This window comes from Cajanus cajan, chromosome 3, assembly GCF_000230855.2.
Source record: "Cajanus cajan strain Asha chromosome 3, NIPB_CcT2T_4, whole genome shotgun sequence".
Lineage (NCBI taxonomy): Eukaryota > Viridiplantae > Streptophyta > Magnoliopsida > Fabales > Fabaceae > Cajanus > Cajanus cajan.
This window is the reverse complement of record NC_138519.1, coordinates 33,508,320-33,528,591: the sequence shown is the minus strand read 5'-3', so window position 1 is coordinate 33,528,591 and position 20,272 is coordinate 33,508,320. Positions and strand designations below refer to the sequence as shown.

General features: G+C 36.2%; 1 protein-coding gene across 1 annotated transcript; it reads right to left on the bottom strand.

Annotated features, from left to right (window-relative positions):
- Positions 1-1,079: 1,079 nt before the first annotated feature.
- LOC145956256 (uncharacterized) lies at positions 1,080-20,267 on the bottom strand. Its single transcript, XM_083071824.1, has 7 exons — positions 19,841-20,267; positions 19,584-19,747; positions 18,812-19,505; positions 17,615-17,630; positions 16,954-17,527; positions 16,534-16,761; positions 1,080-1,220 (listed from the first exon to the last, which is right to left on the bottom strand). The coding sequence occupies exons 1-7, from the start codon at positions 20,265-20,267 to the stop codon at positions 1,080-1,082; spliced, it is 2,244 nt and encodes a 747-aa protein (XP_082927950.1).
- Positions 20,268-20,272: the final 5 nt, after the last annotated feature.

The following is a 20,272-nucleotide window of genomic DNA, read 5'->3' as shown; positions in this document are numbered from 1 at the left end:
AAACAAACTTGGGATGTAATTATAGGACCATCAGTAGGGGTTTCAACAATTAAATCAAAATCTAAACAAGACACTGGCAGATTCAACTTTTGGACACAAAAGACAGAAATAAAGGAATGAGTTGCACCAGAATCAAACAGTACAACAAAAGGAATCTCAGCTATGAAACAAGTACCTTGTATCAAATTTTCTGACCGAGCAGCTTCAGCACTGCTAAGAGCAAATACTCTCCTAGTAGCCTTCGGACACCCAACTTGATAACTCGATTCCGTAATACGTGGTCTCGGCGACTGTGGACACTGGGTGCTGATATGACCCTTTCCATTACAATTGAAGCACGTGACATCCTTGTCAGGACATTCATAGCTAATGTGGCCTCTCCGTCCACACTTCTTGCATCGATCCGCGGGAGTAGAAACGGAGCCTCCAACACTCCTTGTGCCACTCCCAACAGAACCCCCAACATAAGGCTTGCTCCCACTAGCAGCAGATCGACTCCCTTGGAACTTAGTAGAAGCAGAGTAAGGTTTACTTCTACCCGAAGCACTAGAATTTCCAGCATGCATAGGACCTCCAACCCCCTTGTAGAAAACGGCACGTGCACGGTTGTCACGATCATAGATTCTACACTTGTTGACAAGAGTCGGGTAGTTATAAATCTCTTGATAATTGATTCTTGTCTTTACCTTGGGACGAAGGCCATTCACGAACTTAATGCACTTAGCCCTTTCACCACCCTCACCATGCTAGTAAGTACAATAGCGAACCAAAGCATCAAATTTTGCAGCATACTCTTCCACTGTATCATTCCCTTGCTTCAGTTCAAGGAATTCCACTTCCTTTTGACTCCTCACATCATCCGGGAAATACTTCTCAAGGAAGACCCTCTTGAAGTTATCCTAATTTAAGTGCACCCCTCCATCAATCATCCTTTGAAGTGCTCCTTCCCACCAAAAATAGGCATCAGCAGTCAACATAAAGGTAGCCAACCTCACCTTCTGAGTGAGGGGACACTCCATCGCATTGAAGATCATCTCAATCTCCATTATCCAATTCATCGCAGCATCTAGGTCATATCCTCATTTGAAGGTAGGTGGGTGATTTCGCTGAAATTGCTCCAACCAGTTAGGAGCGACTTCAGCCCTATTGTTGTTACTCATAGCTTGTGTTAACGCTTGAAGGGCATCAGCAATCACACGATCGTTTCTACCAGCCATAATCTAAGAAGAGAAACACACAATTAAGTAATCAATCATCACACTAGCATATAAAATAAGTTCCAAAAATCATTTCATTCCATCATTCAACTACTAAACAAGCATAGTAGACTCATAACTCACGGCCGATTGGATCGACCTGCTCTGATACCACTAAATGTGACATCCTCTACCCCAACATAAATATGAAATCATGATAAAAAGAACATCTTATTGAGTTAAAAATGTTTAAAATTAAAACAAAAATTCTAATAATGTGAGAGTAGAGAATTCACATTCATCAACTTAAAACATTATCAAATGCGGAAAAGATAAAACAAGTTTTTCCAAACAAAATACATTAATGAAATCCTAACTACGCCTAGCTATGCCCCAATGTCACATATCCTATCAGAGCATGCCCAACTGAAGTTTAAGCTTCATCACCAACATCCTCATGCTGATGATCACCTGCAACACAATTTTAAACACATACAAGGAACAACAAGGGAGTGAGAAACATCTCACTCGGTTCTAAGTGTAGAAATAATAGTTAGGTAACACACACACAGTTCATACAATCACAGTCATAGTCACACATTATTTAGGTACAAATTTAAATTATACATATAACAATAACACATGCATAATCATTCATCATGCAATGATCTCATGGACTCGACTCATAAATGCATGTGGCGCCAGTCACGTGTCTCATAATCACATTTCTCATCAGTTCATCCTTGGTGACCCAAGGTACACCTTGTTAGCTTGTTACATCACTTGGTGACACAATGTACACCTATTAGCTGGTTACGTCACTTGCTGACCAAAAGGTACACCTGATTAGCTGGTTACATCACTTGGTGACCAAAGGGTACACCTGGTTAGCTTGTTACATCACTTGGTGACACAATGTACACCTGTTAGCTGGTTACGTCACTTGGTGACCAAAAGGTACACCTGATTATCTGGTTACATCAATTGGTGACCAAAGGGTACACCTGGTTAGATTGTAAATGCAAATGATGCATGTCACACATTCACAATTTCATGGACTCATCACTTCACATTTCACATTCATCACATCTCACATTCTCATAGTTATAACTTATCTCATTTCATCACATTTCATAATATCATGTCTAATATCATTTGTTCCTATTTCACATAGTCAAACTTATAATTATTCCTCATAGGGTTTCTCATAGAATCCACAGACCACTCTAATTCATATTAGAACTAATATAATTTCAAAATCAAATATATATTTACACTATACATCACACAAGGAACGTAACAGAACATTCAAAAAGAAAAACAGAAAATATTTATATTTTGCCTGTTTTCTCATAGGGTTTCCCGTAGGAACACACAGAGCACTCTAATTCATATCAAAACTTTTCTATTTTCAAAATTAATCACATATTCATACATCTCATTCAATAAGGAGTACAACAGAAGAATCAGAAATCAAAATAGAAAACATTTGTATTTTGCCTGTTCCTAGGAGCATGCATCAGGCAAGGGATTGGGGGCCAATCCGACTACCCAACAATTATCCCCACATCCCGAGCGAGGTTTCTCACTCCCCCCTTACCCGGATAAGCAGAAGAAGACGCTAAAACTGGATCTTGCTGGTTTCTTTCTCTGGGCTCCCCTTGCTCTTCAAAGAGTGTAGAAGAAAAAGAAGTCAGAAAATAAAAAATGTGCTTTTAGGAGTGTCAGAGCTCTCTATTTATAGGCATCAGGCGTCGCCGGAATGGCCCGTTTCGAATCTAGAACGGCCCGTTCTGAACTCTTACATTATGTATAAATTTCACATCCAGAACGGCCTGTTCTAAAACCAGAACGGCCTGTTCTGGGGTTGCATTTAACCCATAACAGCAATATTTGGAACGCCTTGTTCTGAACTAGGATTACATGCCTTTTTAGTAGTTTGGAACGGCCCGTTCCAGTTCTGGAATGGCCTGTTCTGAGCTACTAACTCACACTCATTTTAGTAGTTTGAAACGGCCCGTTCCAATTTTGGAACAGCCCGTTCTAGGCTACTAAATTACACTCATTTTAGTAGTTTGGAACAACCCATTTTAATTCCAGAACGGCCCGTTCTGAGCTACTAAATCACCCCTATACGTTTATAAAATTATCAAATTACCCTCAATAATATAAAATAAAATAATATAAAAACTAGGGTGTTACATTCTCACTCCTTTGGTTTTTCTTATTTTTTTTAAATATATTAATTGATATATAGATGGATTCACCTCACATTGGATCTTTTACTGCGTTGCTACACACGCTTTTTCCTAGCATGTAGTGGGCGATTGACACACAAAATAATACTGTTACTTTCCATGGACGAGGATCATCAACGATTATGCTACCAAATAAAGATACTCCAATCTTTTTAGATGGACCTATAACTATTACTTTTACTCTACCATCGACAAGTCATGTTAACCCCTTAGATAATATAATAACTATTATTATACTAATATTGTAAAATAAGGAGGGGAATCATGAAATAGAAACTAATAAACCACTCCTTCTTTTGTAAATAGTTTGTAAAATTTTGATAAATGTAATGTATAATTATATGAAGCAGTAATAACTAAACTTTTTTTGTATGATCTCTAAGCACTTGGGGTTTTATACGATAAGTAATAATTTAATAATATTACTAAAATATTTAATAATTCTTTATTCATTCAAATGAGTGTAATAGAATGCACAAACAATTTTAATCTAATTTAGCCATATCCACTTGTGACCTACATCTAGTCCTCAATCAACCCAATTGAGAATTTTCACTAATAATTAATGTCAGGAGTTTTACAATTACAATAACACATGCAATACACTTTTACACTATTAAAGAAACCATTTGTTGAACCCTAAGAAGCACCTAATTATAGCACCCTACTACAAGATTCTCTTCTTTTAAGAAACCTACTTAAGACAACAATAAATATAGAGAATTAAGGAACGAATTCACTTGATTTACTAAACAAATTAGAAAAGGTGATTCAACCATGTAGCTTACCTTTCACCCTATGAAGATGATGATAAACTCAATTCTTGAAACTTCCTTGAGGTTACCACAAAGGTCAAAGAACCTCTTCTTGTAGAGAGAAATGTGTTATTGAGAGTGCTTTTGCAAAATGATATCACAAAGATTCAAGTCTCTCTATTCAAGGAGTGAAAAATGATATATATATATATACATATATATATACATATAAATATATATATATATATAGGTTTTCTGACTGAAATAATTGATTATTTACATGGAAAATTGATTATTTTGTTCTTAGCAATTCTGGAAACCAACCAAAAATAATTTAATTGATTATTTTGATCAATAATAGATTATTCCAAAGACCTGCTTCTGAAATAATCGATTATTATAACAACTATTCTTCATGTAACTGAACAAATAGAGCAAATAATCGATTATTATTTGAAATTATCAATTATCTTAAGTGAAAACTTAATATCTTGATTTTTCATATCATTTATCCTTATAAATTAATCTTAACACATATCTAAGTCATCAATCATCATCTAGATAAAGATAAAATGCTAAGTTACTTACCAAGCACAAAGCACACAAGAAACAAAGCTTAAAATCACACAAAACAAGATACAACTTGCACTCTTATTTATGAAGAGGTTCAAAACACAACGTAAACTAGAAGTTGCACTCTTATCTCTCAAGATGCTCATTTGTGATTGTCAAAACTAACTAGGATCATGTCTTCATCTTGAGCTTGATCAACATAAATGTCTCATAAGCAATATTTTCTTTAACTTGGATGTTATTGAATTCAAGGATGTGAGAAGAGATATGGACATATTTTTTTAATTGGAAAACATGGAAGACATTGTGTAGGTTTGAAAAAAAAGGAAGTAAGTCTATTTGGTAGGCTACTTTGTCAACTCTTTTTAGAATTTGATATAAATGAATAAAACATGAAGTTGTGACATTTTAATGTCTAACCAACCCATTCGACCCATTAATCATTTCCCTCTTTATACATATTATAATCATATCATAATTACCATAATAAATATGATAATGTATTTTTATGAATAGAAAAAATATTTGATAAAATAAAATAGATAGAATCTTCAATATGTTAGTTGTTACCACCTTAGTTAATTCAAATAAAATATATGTAAGAAAAATTTGAAGATAACTAAATGCAATTACTTTACAATATAACTATAAAGTTCAATTTACAATGTTTACGTTCTTAAACTCAATAAATTTTTATAGATAAATTAAATTAGAAAAAACCAAATATAAATCATTTTAACTAAAAAATATCATATATGAACCATTTGTGTATATGATAGTGCATAATTGATACATCTTTTAGTGCATTATATTATATTGGTTGAGATTTGTTTTATTGGACTATTTTGCTTTCAACTCTAAATTCTAATTAATTTTTGTAATTTTTGTCCACTTTAACATATTGTCTTGCACAAACCATATATTGAGCTCCCAAATTCAAAATTGCACGTTCTTGGTGCCCCTAGGAAGCTAAGAGAAAGCTTTACGACTTCTTTGTTGGCAATTTCACCTAGTTCGAACATCTTAGGGTTCAAAAATGCACCACTTGGGTTTATTTTAAAAACTTATTGCATAAGTTTAACCTTGTTAATTAGTTGATTAGTAGGTCAAGCCTTGTAAAAATTATGATTAGGCCTACTATATTGTTTTATTAATATGTATTGTAAGACTTGTTATGGACATTTTCTTTAATTTTTTTAGATTTTAGAATTACTTCTTCTACAAGATTCTCTAAATTCTCTTTCTCTTTCTCAGATTTTTCTCTCTGTATTTTCTAAACAAATGAACTATAACAATGTGACACCCTCTACCCCACATACATAATACACAATAAATAAATATAAACTACATTCTTGAGAAATAAAACTTTCTTAAAAATAAGGTTTCAAAACACATAGATAGAGAGTTCACATTCATATTTTGCAAATCATAGTCCAATGCAGAAATAAAAACATCAATCTTTCCAAAACACAATAACAGTAATGAAACTCCTATGCTAAACCAAGCTAAGCCCTGATGTCACATATCCTATCAGAGCATGCCCAATTGAAGTCTAAGCCTCATCACCAACATTCTCATGTTGATGATCACCTGCAACACAATTTAAACACATACAAAGAACAACAAGGGAGTGAGAAACATCTCACTCAGGTTCAAGTGCAGAAATAAAGGTTAGATAGCACACACACACACAACAAACATAAGTCACAAGTACAACTCACATGTAAACAATACGCATACATAATCAACATCACTTGCACAGTCATTTATCATGTAATGATGTCATGGACTTGACTCATAAATGCATGCATGTGGCGCCATACGGAAGTTTCACATTTTTCATCACTGGTGACCCAAGGTACACCTAGAATAGTTTGTTACATCATTGGTATGCGGCCTAAGCGGCACACCTAGAATAAGTCATTTCATCACATTGACTGTTACATCACTTGTATTCGGCCTAAGCAGCACACCTGACATAAGTCATTTCATCACATTACCTGTTACATCACTGGTATGTGGCCTAAGCAGCACACTTGGCATAAGTCATTTCATCACATTGCCTGTTACATCTCTGGTATGCGGCCTAAGCAGCACACCTGGCATAAATCATTTCATCACATTGCCTATTACATCACTGGTATGCGGCCTAAGCAGCACACCTGACATAAGTCATTTCATCACATTGCCTGTTACATCACTGGTATGTGGCCTAAGCAGCACACCTGACATAAGTCATTTCATCACATAGCTTGTTACATCACTCGTATGCGGCCTAAGCGGCACACCTGGAATAAGTCATATATGCATATGATGCATGTCTCACATTCACAATTACATTGACTCAACACTTCACATTTCACATCTCATCATATCTCATGTCACATTATGTCACAATGTCATATTACAGATCATATGTTCAACTTTCACATTCTTACATCATATTCCCATAGTCTCATGAAGAAACTTCTCGTCATCATATACATCAAAATAATACATAAATCATACCAAGAACTTATCTAAAACATGAAGCTATCATCAACATTACATATAATGCCTCAAATCATCCATAGATCATATTCCTAATTTTACCTCATAAGGTTTCCCAAAAGAACCTACAAAGCACTCTAATTCATATCAAAACTTATCTATTTTCAAAATTAATCACATATTTATATATCTTATTCAACAAGGAATACAACAGAAGAATCAGGAATCAAAACAAAAAACGTTCATATTTTGTTTGTTTCTCACATGGTTCTCTCAAGAACCCACAGGGCACTCTAATTCATATTAAAACTTATCTAATTTTGAAATCAAATACATATTCATACATCACACCCAATAAGGAACACAATGAAAGAATCAAAAAACAAAACAGAAAATATTCTTATTTTGCCCGTTTTCTCATAGGGTTTCTCGTAGGAACCTACAGAAATCTCAAATCATACAATTACAATTTTAAAACTAAAATTAATCATTCATTCAAGCAATTTATACAATTAATTACATACAAGAGGTACAATAGATGAAACAGATACAATTGGGAAAAACCCCTCATACATGAGCATACAACAAAGACAGGATTGGAGGCCAATCCCACTACCCAACATACATTCCCACACCCAGAGTAAGGTTTCTCACCCCCCCCTTACCTGGATGAGCAGAAGACGAATGGTCTTGGTGTGATCTAAGATCGTTCTTGAGTACTTTTCCTTAAAGCTCTTTGTTTCTCCTCTTTTTTTTCCCTAATCCTTCAGAACGCAAATGAGAGGCAGATAGGGTTAACGCTACCTGACTCCTTTCTTAAAATTAATCTATTGGACTGGGTCAACCCAACCCATTTTCCTTCTCTTCTAACCCACTTCTCTTTTTCCTCAAAATAACTAAATAAAATAAATACATGTATATTATAAAATATTTTTCCTCTATAATAATAATATATTTCTGACCCAAAATATAATAGTATAATTTCAATAACAAAATATCATATAAAATCAACCTCCTCTTAAAACATATAAATATTTATTTAAAAACGCTAATAAAAATACTTATTTAATACGTACAAAATAATTGTCCAAATCAATAATTATTTAAAACGTACAAAATAATATTCCTCTATAATTATTAAAATAATTATGACCAAATACCATATAATAATAATAATAATAACCTTTTTGAAAAATGGGGTGTTACAAACAACCTCATGAAGATGTGTAACTATTCCATTCAATCGATTCAAAATTCCTTGAATTACAGTAAAATTCGCATTCTCAAATTAATTTTAGCTTATGAATTATTTTCTTCTTATTCTCTGTTATAGATCTATTTTTAGTTTTTATGATTATAAATTTCATTTTAAATTGATCTAGAACTAGGATTGAAGTTTATTTGATCTATATCTAGATCTAAAATAACCTAAATTGTCTAAATTAATTGTTCACAATTCTTGAATTTCACGAAAATTGTGTGTTTTTATGAAACTCCATAGATTTAGATTTGCATTTTAATTACATTCATGTTGATTTAAGGTTGATTGAATTCAAATTATATGTTGAATCTTGACAATTTTGCTGCAAGAATTGAAATCTTGAATTGCTACATTTTCAATTTGAAATTTCTAATTAATTTTGTTTTGTGTTTTAATTCTTTTGCAATTACTGTTCCATTGTTCCAAAATTCTCTTCCTAATAATTGTGTGATAAACTTAATTCAATTGTCTTGTATCTTCAAGAAGAATGACCTAGGTTGTTTCCTATATTACAAATCTTAGGAGACATCTAGTAATTTTATAGTGTTTTGGCAATGCTACCAAAATGGACTCATTGTCAAGGATACAATTCATGGTGTCATGATTTTATCACTCCTAATAATTGTTTGTGAAATTGTTTTTGTACATAATAACCAAATTGTAATATTTTGTGTTGAGTTTTGTGTGTTTTGTAAAAAGTTGCAAGCAAGTTCCTGAAATGTTGGTATTTGGGTTGAACCTTGGTTTCTTAGGTAAAAAGTGATTCTACACAAACATACTACCCTTGGGAGTAGCCTAGGCTCAAAATTGGCAAATTCCTTCATTTAGACCATGTTTCTAATATTTTTTTTTTGTGTTTTTGACATTTTAAAACCATCAAAACAATCACAAAAAATAGGAAATATCATATGAAATGATATTCTGGTGGTTCTGTATTTTTTAAAATTCATTTTGTAGGGTTTTGCATGTTATAGGACATGTTAGATGTATATTTGACTTTTCTATTGACTTTGACTTTCTATTGACCGTTTAATTCTAAGTTTGCTTAGTAGCAGTTTACTTTGTATTTGTGTTGCAATGCATGACTAGATCTAATCACATTGATTTGCATGATTTTGATCTTGAAATGGAACAAATATTTCATAGGTTGAAAATTAGAAGTAAATAAGTAGTTCATAATGGTAGTGTAATTATTAGCCCCACTGTTTCGATTTATGATTTTCATACTTGTACATCTGAAAATATGGATAACTATGAATTGAACTTGAAGGAATTGGCTGCACCTAATGTTTTATATCAACCTTGGTGTGTCCAATATCTTGATGTGGAAGTAAACTATGAGCTTAAATATGGATTAGTCCACTTGTTGACTAAGTTTCATGGATTATAGGTGAAGATCCTCACAAGCATCTCAAGGAGTTCCATGTAGTGTGTTCCATCATGAGACCCTAAGGAGTGCCAAAAGATCATGTCAAAATGAAGGAATTTCCTTTCTTTTTGGATGGTGCAACAAAAGATTGGTTATACATATTAACAACAACTATCAATATAAGGAATGACATGAAGAGATTATTCATTGAAAATTTTTCCTGCCTCTAGAACTAGAATTAAAAAAAAATAGATTTGTAGTATAAGGTAGTAAGATGGTGAAACTTTGTATGAGTACCGGGAGAGATACAACAAGTTATGTTCCATTGAGACACCATTAGCTGTAAGGAAACTTATTACAAACGTGGTAGGGAACACTCAACCATTTGGTTCTAGAGGAGTTGTCAAGTGAGTAAATGAGGTAATAGTTGTTACAAATAGCCAAAGGCTAGAAAACAAGTTAGTCAAACTTACCACATCGATGAGGAAATTAGCCATTGGTAAGAAATAACAACAAGTCAGTGCAACAAATTAGTGTCCACTGAGAGCATGTAGCATTTGTGCTTCTACAGACCATCTTAGTGATACATGTCTAACTTCTCCTAGAAGATTCTGACCAAAGTGCTGATGTTGCTAGAATGTAATTGGCCAATAATTTAGACCTCCATACTAGCAAAAAAATTATGATCCATACTCCTAGACTTATAACCCTAGCTAGAAGGACTTTCATAACTTGAAATGGGGTCCTGGAATTAATCAACAACAGCCACAACAACAGAAGTTATTTCAAGTAGCCGGTTCAAGTAAATATCAATCCCCTCATTTCAAGAAATAATAGTAGTAAAAACCTTTGCAACAACATCAACAACAAGGTATTTCTTTAACAGAGATTATTAAACAAACGGTTGAAATGTTCCAACAAAACATAAATACATAGATCCAAAACATGAATGCTTATTCCAAACGTAGTTCCAAAACATGCAGACATAGATCGAACAGTTGGACACCATGTGATGGAATCACACTAAGGCTAAGAAGACCAAGAGGTGATATTTTGACAGAGGCAAGAGGAATGGGTTAGCTTTGAAAACCCTAAGAGGAATGGGCCTACTTTTGGGTTAGCATAAAAATTTATTCCTATTTTGACCTTATCTTTTGTATTTCCCATTTTACCCAAGTATTATGGGGTATCTTAGTCATAGGATTTATTTTCTTGTGTATTTTCCATTTTACCCTTGTATTATGGGGTGCTTTAGATCATAGGTTTTTAATTTTGGGCTAAGGTATTTAATTACGGAGCTAGACATATTTTTGGTGGTGTTTGGACCTATTTTTCGACTTAGAAAGGCTTAAGCCCAAGTGGAGGGCAAAGGTTGCATAGTCTTATTATGCACCTAGATGTAGCCTAACTAAACCCAAAGATTTCATCCTTTGCCACCAAGTTGCATCTAGGGTTAATTTGGGTTTCATTTGGCATTGTAAATTTTGGCCAATGAAACCCTAGATGCCTCCCACTCCTATAAATACCCTAGGCTATGCATCATGTAAATACTTTTGGAAATTAATATAGAGTGAGCCTTTTGTGCCTTTATATTTTCCTTAGTCTCTCTTGTTCATTTTCGGCCAAGAACCCTACCTATCTCCACCTTGAGTAAAAACCCTAGGAGTGGCCTTCATCTACCTTGGAGTGAGCCAAACCCTAGAGTAACTCTCAAGCATTCCATCAAACACCTTCTATCCTTCCTCCATTTTTGGTCACCACCACCATCCAAGGCTAGGCTTTTGAAGAACTAAGATCCGTGGAGTCTAGGAGTCCTCTCATTGATCATCATTCTTCCATCAATGCTAGGAGGTCTTCCATCATGTGGTATCAGAGCCTTGGTTCTTCACGGGTAACATTCTCTTTATCTCTAAATATATTCGGTCATGTCGTGTCTTCCTTAAATGTCTTCTAAGTGTGCTTAAATGAATCATCATAATTGCCATATTTTAATGATCCATAAATCTCCTCTCATGTGTTGATTCATACCATATATTCCTTGTGAATCATCTCGACATTTTAGGCTTTCTTATTTAGGTTCTTGCCTTTTTCTTTAAATTTTTGAGTTGCTGGAAATTTTGGGCTGCATGATATATTAATGCTTTTTATTTTTTTAATCCTTTCGGTTTTGTCATAATCTTGTCTGTTTAAACTACCTTGAAAAGAAATTCCAAGTTTTTATGCTTAACCATTGAAATGAGAAAAATATAACATGCATGCCATATGTTTGATGAATTGGCCATGAACTTATATGTGTTTTAGAGAGTCAATCATGCATGCTAATTAGCTCTAGCATGTTCTACATTCCTAAAATATCATGTGTGATTACATTCTTTGCACATTTTTGTCTTGAAATTTTCGGCCAACTTTGTGTATTTCCTAGTGCACTTAACATGCCTATGTATTGTTTGATGTTTTGAGTATGAAAATGCATTTTATGTGCAAATTCTTGTTGTTGGACATTGCACATTAAAAACCTTAAGAAGACACTCAAAACTTGTCTCTTTAAGCCATTGTAAGTTGCTAAGAGGATACTCCAAGGACTTACTCACCAAACTAACAAATACAAGTGTAAAACCCAAGTAAAGGAGAACTATAAAAATTCAAAAAAAAAAAAGAGTATTGGCTGGACTTTTGAACCTCAAAATCATGACCTAGTCAAGTGTCAAAAGGAACAAAAGAAACAAAATCAAATGAACCAAAGACAAAAGAAAAAGGGAACCTTTGCTAGACTTGTGGAGTTTGGATCCAAAATTTTCATACCTTGGCACTTGGAGTTAATCTTGGACCATTGGAAAATGCTTATTTACCTTATGAGATATTTAATCAAACACCTTAAGTGCATTATTTTCTTTTAAGCCTACTTGTTGAATTCTATTCTAGTGCCATTCTAGGACTTACTCTTTTGTGTGCTTGCCTTTTGTTAATGTACCTTAATTTTAGTTTTTGAGTTTTTCTTTCTACTCTTAAGTTTTTCTAAAAAAATCCACTTGAGTTTAGCATTTTTAATTTTTCCTTTTTAGTTTTCTTCCTTGGCCTCTTATACTCTTGGGTTGTATTTTCTTCTTGACCTAGGTGAGGAAAGCTTCTAAACACAACGCACTTTCTTAGTGGATTGAGTGGAGGGGCTGTCCGATTTGAGTTCAAGGAGCTTTGGAGGATCACACCAAATTAAAGAGTGCAAAAACCTTTGAAAGGCTAACCTTGGGTGTTCATTGTGAAGGGGTAGAGATTTGAAGACTTGGAGATTCAAAAATTTATTTTTCTTACTTGATTCTTTCTTGTTTTAATTTCGGCCTTTTTGTATTTGGCCTTTACTTTCTTTTATTTTGGGTTGTAAGTGGCCATTTTAAACCTCTTCATTTTTTGTGGTAGTTTCGTGTAGTTTGAAGGTGATTTGAAAACCTTCACCTAGGAAACCGACTAGCATATGCTTTAAGTGCTTTCCTTTTCATGCTTTAAAGCTTTGGTAGTATATTTGCCTAGGACTTTACTTTGTTTATTTGTTTCGTTTAGAAGGCTTCATTTTCCTACTAGGGAGGCGTGCACATCACACACCTTAGTATTGTGAAAAAAAATTTGTGAGAAAAGTGTGAAAAGGCTTAGTAATTTTTACTTGAAAAGGATTGGTTTTTAAGTGATTCTTAGTAGTCCACCTCCCTTGAAAGTTCAATTTGTATACTTAGGCCTTTTCATACCAATCTTGCATCTTGAAAACCTTTTTGTGAAAACCTTTTTGTGAAAACCTTTTTGTGAAAACCTTTTTGTGAAAACCTTTTTATCACTCATTCTTTATGAAAACCTTTTTACCAACCTTTTGAAAACAAATTTGTGAAAACCTTTTCTTGATCAAAGATGAGTGATCATTCTAGTGTACATGGTCATAATTCTTGTAGTACTAGGTATAGTGTTAGAGATGAGATTAGAGAGTTAAAAGAGTACATAAGAAAAAAAGAAGAGGAACCCATAAAAAGAGAGGAAGAAATTAGAAAAAGGGAAAAAGAAAATGCTAGAATTAAGGAGGAAATAAAACAATTACTTGCAAAATTAGTTGAGGGGAGAGAAACTAGTGTATCCAAACCTAGGATTGTTCCAACTAGATCTCAAATAGGCAAAGAAGTTAGAGTCCCTAGGAGTATGCATGAGTGATCGAAGCCGTATCCGGTCAAATAAATACAAGTAAATGTTGTACTAGGAAGTGACTCCTAGGTCGTCTCCCAAGGACCGTCTTTTACTGTTAAAGGCTTAAACACACAAAATGGGGGGTTTGGTTTAGAAATTCAGTTTGTAACACAATAAATGCAGATAACACAGTAAGTAAAATGGATTGGCTCCTTGTTTGGATTATAACTCTCTTATCCCTGGTTTCTCAAAAGATTACTCTATTAACCACTTAATCCTTGTTCCATCCGAGTTAACCAATTAAGCGAAGATTAACTCAAGATTTCCCTACACGAATTAAGCAAACGTATACAACATTAACCTCCTCTTCACAATTAAGCAACTGTGGCATTTATACAGAGGTTGACTGGAGAAGAACAAGCAGAACAGAGATGAACACACATACCCAACCTCAAACAGAGATTACAATCCACAACAAGAAGCCAACCCAGTGGTTTTTAGCCTTCCATTAAATTAAAACGCAGCATCGAAACGAAAATGCAAGGAGAAGAAGGAAAACGAAATTACAAGCCAGAGACGAAAATGCAATGTATTCTTCAAATGTAAATATTCAAGTTCCACAACCAGAGAAGACAAAAGCAAAACGAAAAAATGGCAGCTGAGCAAAACGTAAATTAACAAAAAAGGAAGCCAAAATGTCAAGAAACAGCTCCAGAAAACAAAACGTAAAACCAAACACAAATGGAGGCTACTGTTCATGTAGTCACTTCAGCCTTCCTTGTTAGTGGCTGCCAATTCAGCCCTAACCTAGACCTAAACCTAAAATGAAATTGGGCCCCTCCACCATACAAGTCTGACCCAATAATACAATAAAATAAAATACAGATTGAAATTAAATGCTGAGGTGGAAAAATGGTGCAGTAGTGACATGGCAGATGACGTGGAAGCTCCACTTGAAGTCCAGAAATTAATTCCAAGCCCAAATAATTATTAAACTGCCCTGAAAATGAAATTTGGAATAATTAGATACAGAAAATTCAAATTAGCTAAAATATGAATTACCGGTCCAATTACAGCCCAAATAGAAAACAATGCAGAATATAAGCAATTAGGCACAAATCAAAGATTAAAATAAGTACAAAAAGGTAAGAAAATAGGGGAAAATATTGACTCATCAAATTCCCCCACACTTAGCCTTTTGCACTCCTGGGCAAAATCAAAAAGCAGAGCAAGGAATAATTCCAGAGACATCAAAGAGAGTGACACAACAAGAAGAAACAGAAACAAGAACACACGCAACAAAACAAACAGATTTACACAATCCTCAATGAATCCTGGGAAAAGAAAATGAGTAGACAACATCCAAAACAGAAGTTAATTCAAGGCTTGTAATGAGCTTCAAACAAAAAAAAGGGAAATAGGCTCAGCAGGGGTTATTAGAGGAGTTAATTCAAGGTAGGCTTATTTGGCCAGAGGTTTATCAGAACAAAAATGCCTTAATCATATCCAAACATGCATGTGAGTCAAGAAGTATCAAACAAAGTCAAGACAAGGCAACTGTGCAAGCAATCAAGAGGCATAACACACAAGTAAGAACAGAGAGTGGCTCAAATCCTCACACAAGGTATATCTGTCACAATTAAAACAACCTCTCAAACCTCAAAATCATCTTTCCAAGCAGAGAAAAACAGGGATTTCAAACCATATAGTATCAAGAAACTCCTATCCAAGAATGAAGTAAGTGCCTACAAACTATCAAAACCCAGAAATCAAAGAGAAACATGCAAAACTGCACAGAACACCTAAACATAAAAAAAAACTAAAATAACACCTAAAATAACAAATAAACCCTAAAAGCATGTAACCAAAACAAAACAGTTCCCCCCCACACTTAAATCACACATTGTCCCAATGTGGCCCAAACAGAAGATCAGAGCAATCAGAACAATCAATAAATCTAGACAAGTGCAATAAAAGTAAAGAAGGAGAAGGGGAAAGAAAACTCCCTAAGTCATGGTGGGAGAGTAGCAGGGTCGAGCAGAGACATCTCCTCTTCAACTGCATTCAACAAGGATGGATTGTTGAGGAAAGGCTTCAGACGGTGTCCATTAACTTTGAAGCTCTTGTCTGTGGATTCACTTTTGACCTCAACTGTACCATAAGGAAAAACATTAGTAACAACAAAAGGTCCAATCCACTTTGATCGTAACTTACCACCCATGAGTTCGAGCCGAGAATTGTACAAGAGAACTTTCTGGCCAACCATGAAGTCCTTCCTAGCTATCAAGCTGTCATGGAACTTCTTGGTTTTCTCCTTGTAGAACTTAGAGTTCTCATAGGCTTCAAGGTGGATCTCTTCAAGATCACTCAGTTGCAACTTTCTTTCCTCTCCAGCCTGATCAATAGAGAAGTTGTAGGCCTTCACAGCCCAGTAGGCTCGGTGCTCTATCTCCACAGGTAAATGACATGCCTTACCAAAGACAACCCGATAAGGAGACATCCCTATGGGTGCTTTGTAAGCAGTCCTATGTGCCCAGAGAGCATCCTCTAGCCTATTACTCCAATCTTTTCTGTTGGGCTGGACAATCTTCTCTAAGATTCTCTTGATCTCCCTGTTTGAAATTTCTGCTTGCCCATTAGTCTGGGGATGGTAGGGTGTAGAAATTCTGTGCACTACCCCATACTTCTTGAGCAAAGCCTGCATAGATCTGTTACAAAAATGGGTGCCCTGATCACTAACAATAGCTCTGGGTACTCCAAACCTGCAAAATATGTTAGATCTGACAAAATCCACAACAACCCGAGCATCATTAGTTCTAGTGGCTTTGGCTTCCACCCATTTTGAAACATAATCAACAGCTAGGAGAATATATGAAAAACCAAAAGAGACAGGAAAAGGACCCATGAAATCAATACCCCAGACATCAAACACCTCACAGAATAGCATGGGCTGTTGAGGCATCTGTTGTCTCCATGTATGGGTTCCTCCTGCTCTCTGACACTGCTCACAAGTGCTGCAAATCTTCCACGCATCCTTGAAGATGGTGGGCCAGTAAAAACCACAGTCAAGCACCTTGCGAGCTGTCCTCTGAATGCCAAGATGACCACCAAATGCATAAGAATGACAGAATTGCAGGACGAAGTCAACCTCATGGTCTGGCAAGCATCTCCTAATTACCTGATCACTGCAAAACTTCCACAAATAGGGGTCATCCCAAACATAATGTTTAGCATCACTCTTGAGTTTATCAATCTGAGCTCTAGATGCTAAAGAAGGAAAAACAGAAGCAACTAAATAATTAACAATGTTCGCAAACCAAGGGGTGGGGGAAGGAACAGAAACAGAAGAAACAATCAACAAATTTTCATCAGGAAAGTTATCCTGGATGGGCAAGACATCAGCACTGTCCTCAGCTCTCTCAATCCTGCTGAGATGGTCTGCCACTAAGTTTTGTGCTCCGCTCCTGTCACGGATGTCCAAGTCAAACTCTTAAAGCCAGAGCATCCATCTGATCAGCCTAGGCTTTGAGTCAGCCTTCTTCAACAGGTACTTTAGAGCTGCATGATCTGTAAAAACAACGACACGAGAACCAAGCAAATATGATCAAAATTTATCAAGTGCAAAAATAATAGCTAAAAGTTCCTTTTCCGTGGTCGTGTAATTTGCTTGAGCAGCATCTAGCGTCCTGGAAGCGTAGTATATCACCCTAGGTGATTTGTCAACCCTCTGTGCTAAGACAGCCCCCAATGCATAATTTGAAGCATCACACATCAGCTCAAAGGGAACTGTCCAGTCTGGTGCCTGTATGATAGGAGTGGTGGTCAAGGCTGTCTTGAGGCAATCAAACGCCTCCTTGCACCTGTCATCAAAATCAAATTCAATATCCTTCTGAAGCAAGCTGGATAATGGAAGGGCTTTCTTGCTGAATTCCTTAATGAAGCGCCTGTAGAAACTTGCATGGCCAAGAAAAGATCGCACCTCTCGCACGCAAGAGGGGTAAGGCAATTGTGCAATAACAGATATCTTTGCAGGTTCAACCTCAATGCCCTTACTAGAAATGATATGCCCCAAAACTATACCCTGCTCAACCATGAAATGACATTTCTCAAAATTAAGAATAAGGTTAGTCTCAATGCATCTATTCAGAACTCTATCTAAACTATCCAAACATGCATCAAAGGAGGATCCATAAACAGTAAAATCATCCATAAACACTGTGAAGTCCCACATCGGTTAGGAAGGAGAACGAAGCATGCCATATATATGGGTGTGGATACCTTCCTTGTGTGGACGCGTTTTGGGGTGGCATGCGTGCCATTGCCAGAAGCAAAACCGTGAGGGCTGTGGCCAAAGCGGACAATATCCACATGCGGGTTGCTGGGCTGTTACATTTGGTATCAGAGCCGGGACCCGGGCCGGTGTGCCAGCGAGGGCGCTGGACTCCCTTGAGGGGGGTGGATTGTGAAGTCCCACATCGGTTAGGAAGGAGAACGAAGCATGCCATATATATGGGTGTGGATACCTTCCTTGTGTGGACGCGTTTTGGGGTGGCATGCGTGCCATTGCCAGAAGCAAAACCGTGAGGGCTGTGGCCAAAGCGGACAATATCCACATGCGGGTTGCTGGGCTGTTACAAACACCTCTATGCAATTTTCAAGGAAATCACTAAAAATACTGAGCATGCACCGCTGGAATGTGCCAGGGGCATTGCATAGGCCAAAAGGCATCCTCCTATAGGCAAAAGTACCAAAAGGGTAGGTGAATGTGGTCTTTTCCTGATCCTCAGGAGCGATATGAATCTGAAAATAGCCAGAGAACCCATCAAGAAAACAGTAATGAGATTTACCTGCCAGACGCTCAAGCATCTGATCAATGAAGGGCAGAGGAAAATGATCTTTCCTTGTTGCTTGGTTGAGCCTCCGGTAGTCAATACAGACCCTCCAACTATTTTGGACTCTGGTGGGTATGAGCTCATCCCTCTCTTTCTTAACAACAGTGAGGCCTGTCTTCTTGGGGACCACTTGGACCGGACTCACCCACTGACTATCTGAAATGGGATAGATGATCCCAGCTTGTAGAAGCTTGGTCACCTCTTTCTTCACAACTTCCAAAATGACAGGGTTGAGTCGCCTCTGGGGCTGTCTCACTGGTTTAGCTCCATCCTCCAATAATATCCTGTGCATGCATGTTGATGGGCTAATACCAGGAATGTCTGCCAGGGTCCAACCAATTGCCTTCTTGTGCTTCCGAAGCACATGCAACAACCTCTCTTCTTGATCAGCATCAAGGGATGTGGATATGATCACAGGGAATCTCTCATCATCCTCCAAGTAAGCATACTTGAGGTTCTCTGGAAGAGGCTTCAACTCTAGTGTGGGTGCTGGTTGAACATCAAAAGGAACCAAAGAAGGGAGAAGGGGTTCCGCAGCCTGTACCTCAACCTGCAAGTCAGATTCTTTTGTACTTCCTGCAACATGGTTAGTGCATTCTGACTGTATAAAATCAAGAGCAAGAGGTACAGCACCCAAAGTGTAAAATTCAGATGCCTCATAATCAGTTTCAGATTCAGATTGATATTCAGATTCAGACTCAGACTCAATGCATGGAAGACAGCTATGCAAATCAAGTGAAAATGAATGCTTCTTAGCATGAGAAGAATCAAAATCATGAATATGCTCATCAACTAGATCATCAATCAATTCAGCACGAAAAACAGAATGAGCTTCAGAAGGAAATTTCATGGCATCCAAAATATTAAAATGAACAACAATATCACCAAATTCCATAGACAAGGTGCCAGCATAAACATCAATCTTGGTCTGGGCTGTTTTAAAAAATGGTCTACCCAAAATGATTGGGGCAGAACCATGGGAGAATCCCTCCTCCATATCAAGAACATAAAAATCAGCGGGAAAAATTAGTTCACCAACCCGAACCAAGACATCCTCTATAAAACCTGTGGGGTGGGAAACACTCCTATTGGCCAACTGAATGACCACACCCGTAGGTTGCAAAGTACCAAGAGACAAAGAATTGAAAATAGACAGAGGCGTGACATTAATTGAAGCTCCTAAATCAAGCATGGCATTTTCAAATTTATTGTTACCAATAATGCAAGGTACACAAAATGTACCTGGGTCCTTACACTTTTCAGGAATATGTGGAACAAATTTACCTATGAGTGCGGAGACATTTCTGCCCATGCTGA

What these genes read in the sequence shown, in the direction of transcription:
- LOC145956256 (XM_083071824.1), bottom strand. Translation starts at nt 20,267, where the DNA reads ATGGGCAGAAATGTCTCCGCACTCATAGGTAAATTTGTTCCACATATT. An exon ending in ATTTCATGGGTCCTTTTCCT is followed by an intron (nt 16,762 to 16,953) that starts GTCTCTTTTGGT and finishes AGATCTATGCAG; the next exon opens with GCTTTGCTCAAGAAGTATGG. An exon ending in ATCGGGTTGTCTTTGGTAAG is followed by an intron (nt 1,221 to 16,533) that starts GCATGTCATTTA and finishes TTCTCTTCTTAG; the next exon opens with ATTATGGCTGGTAGAAACGA.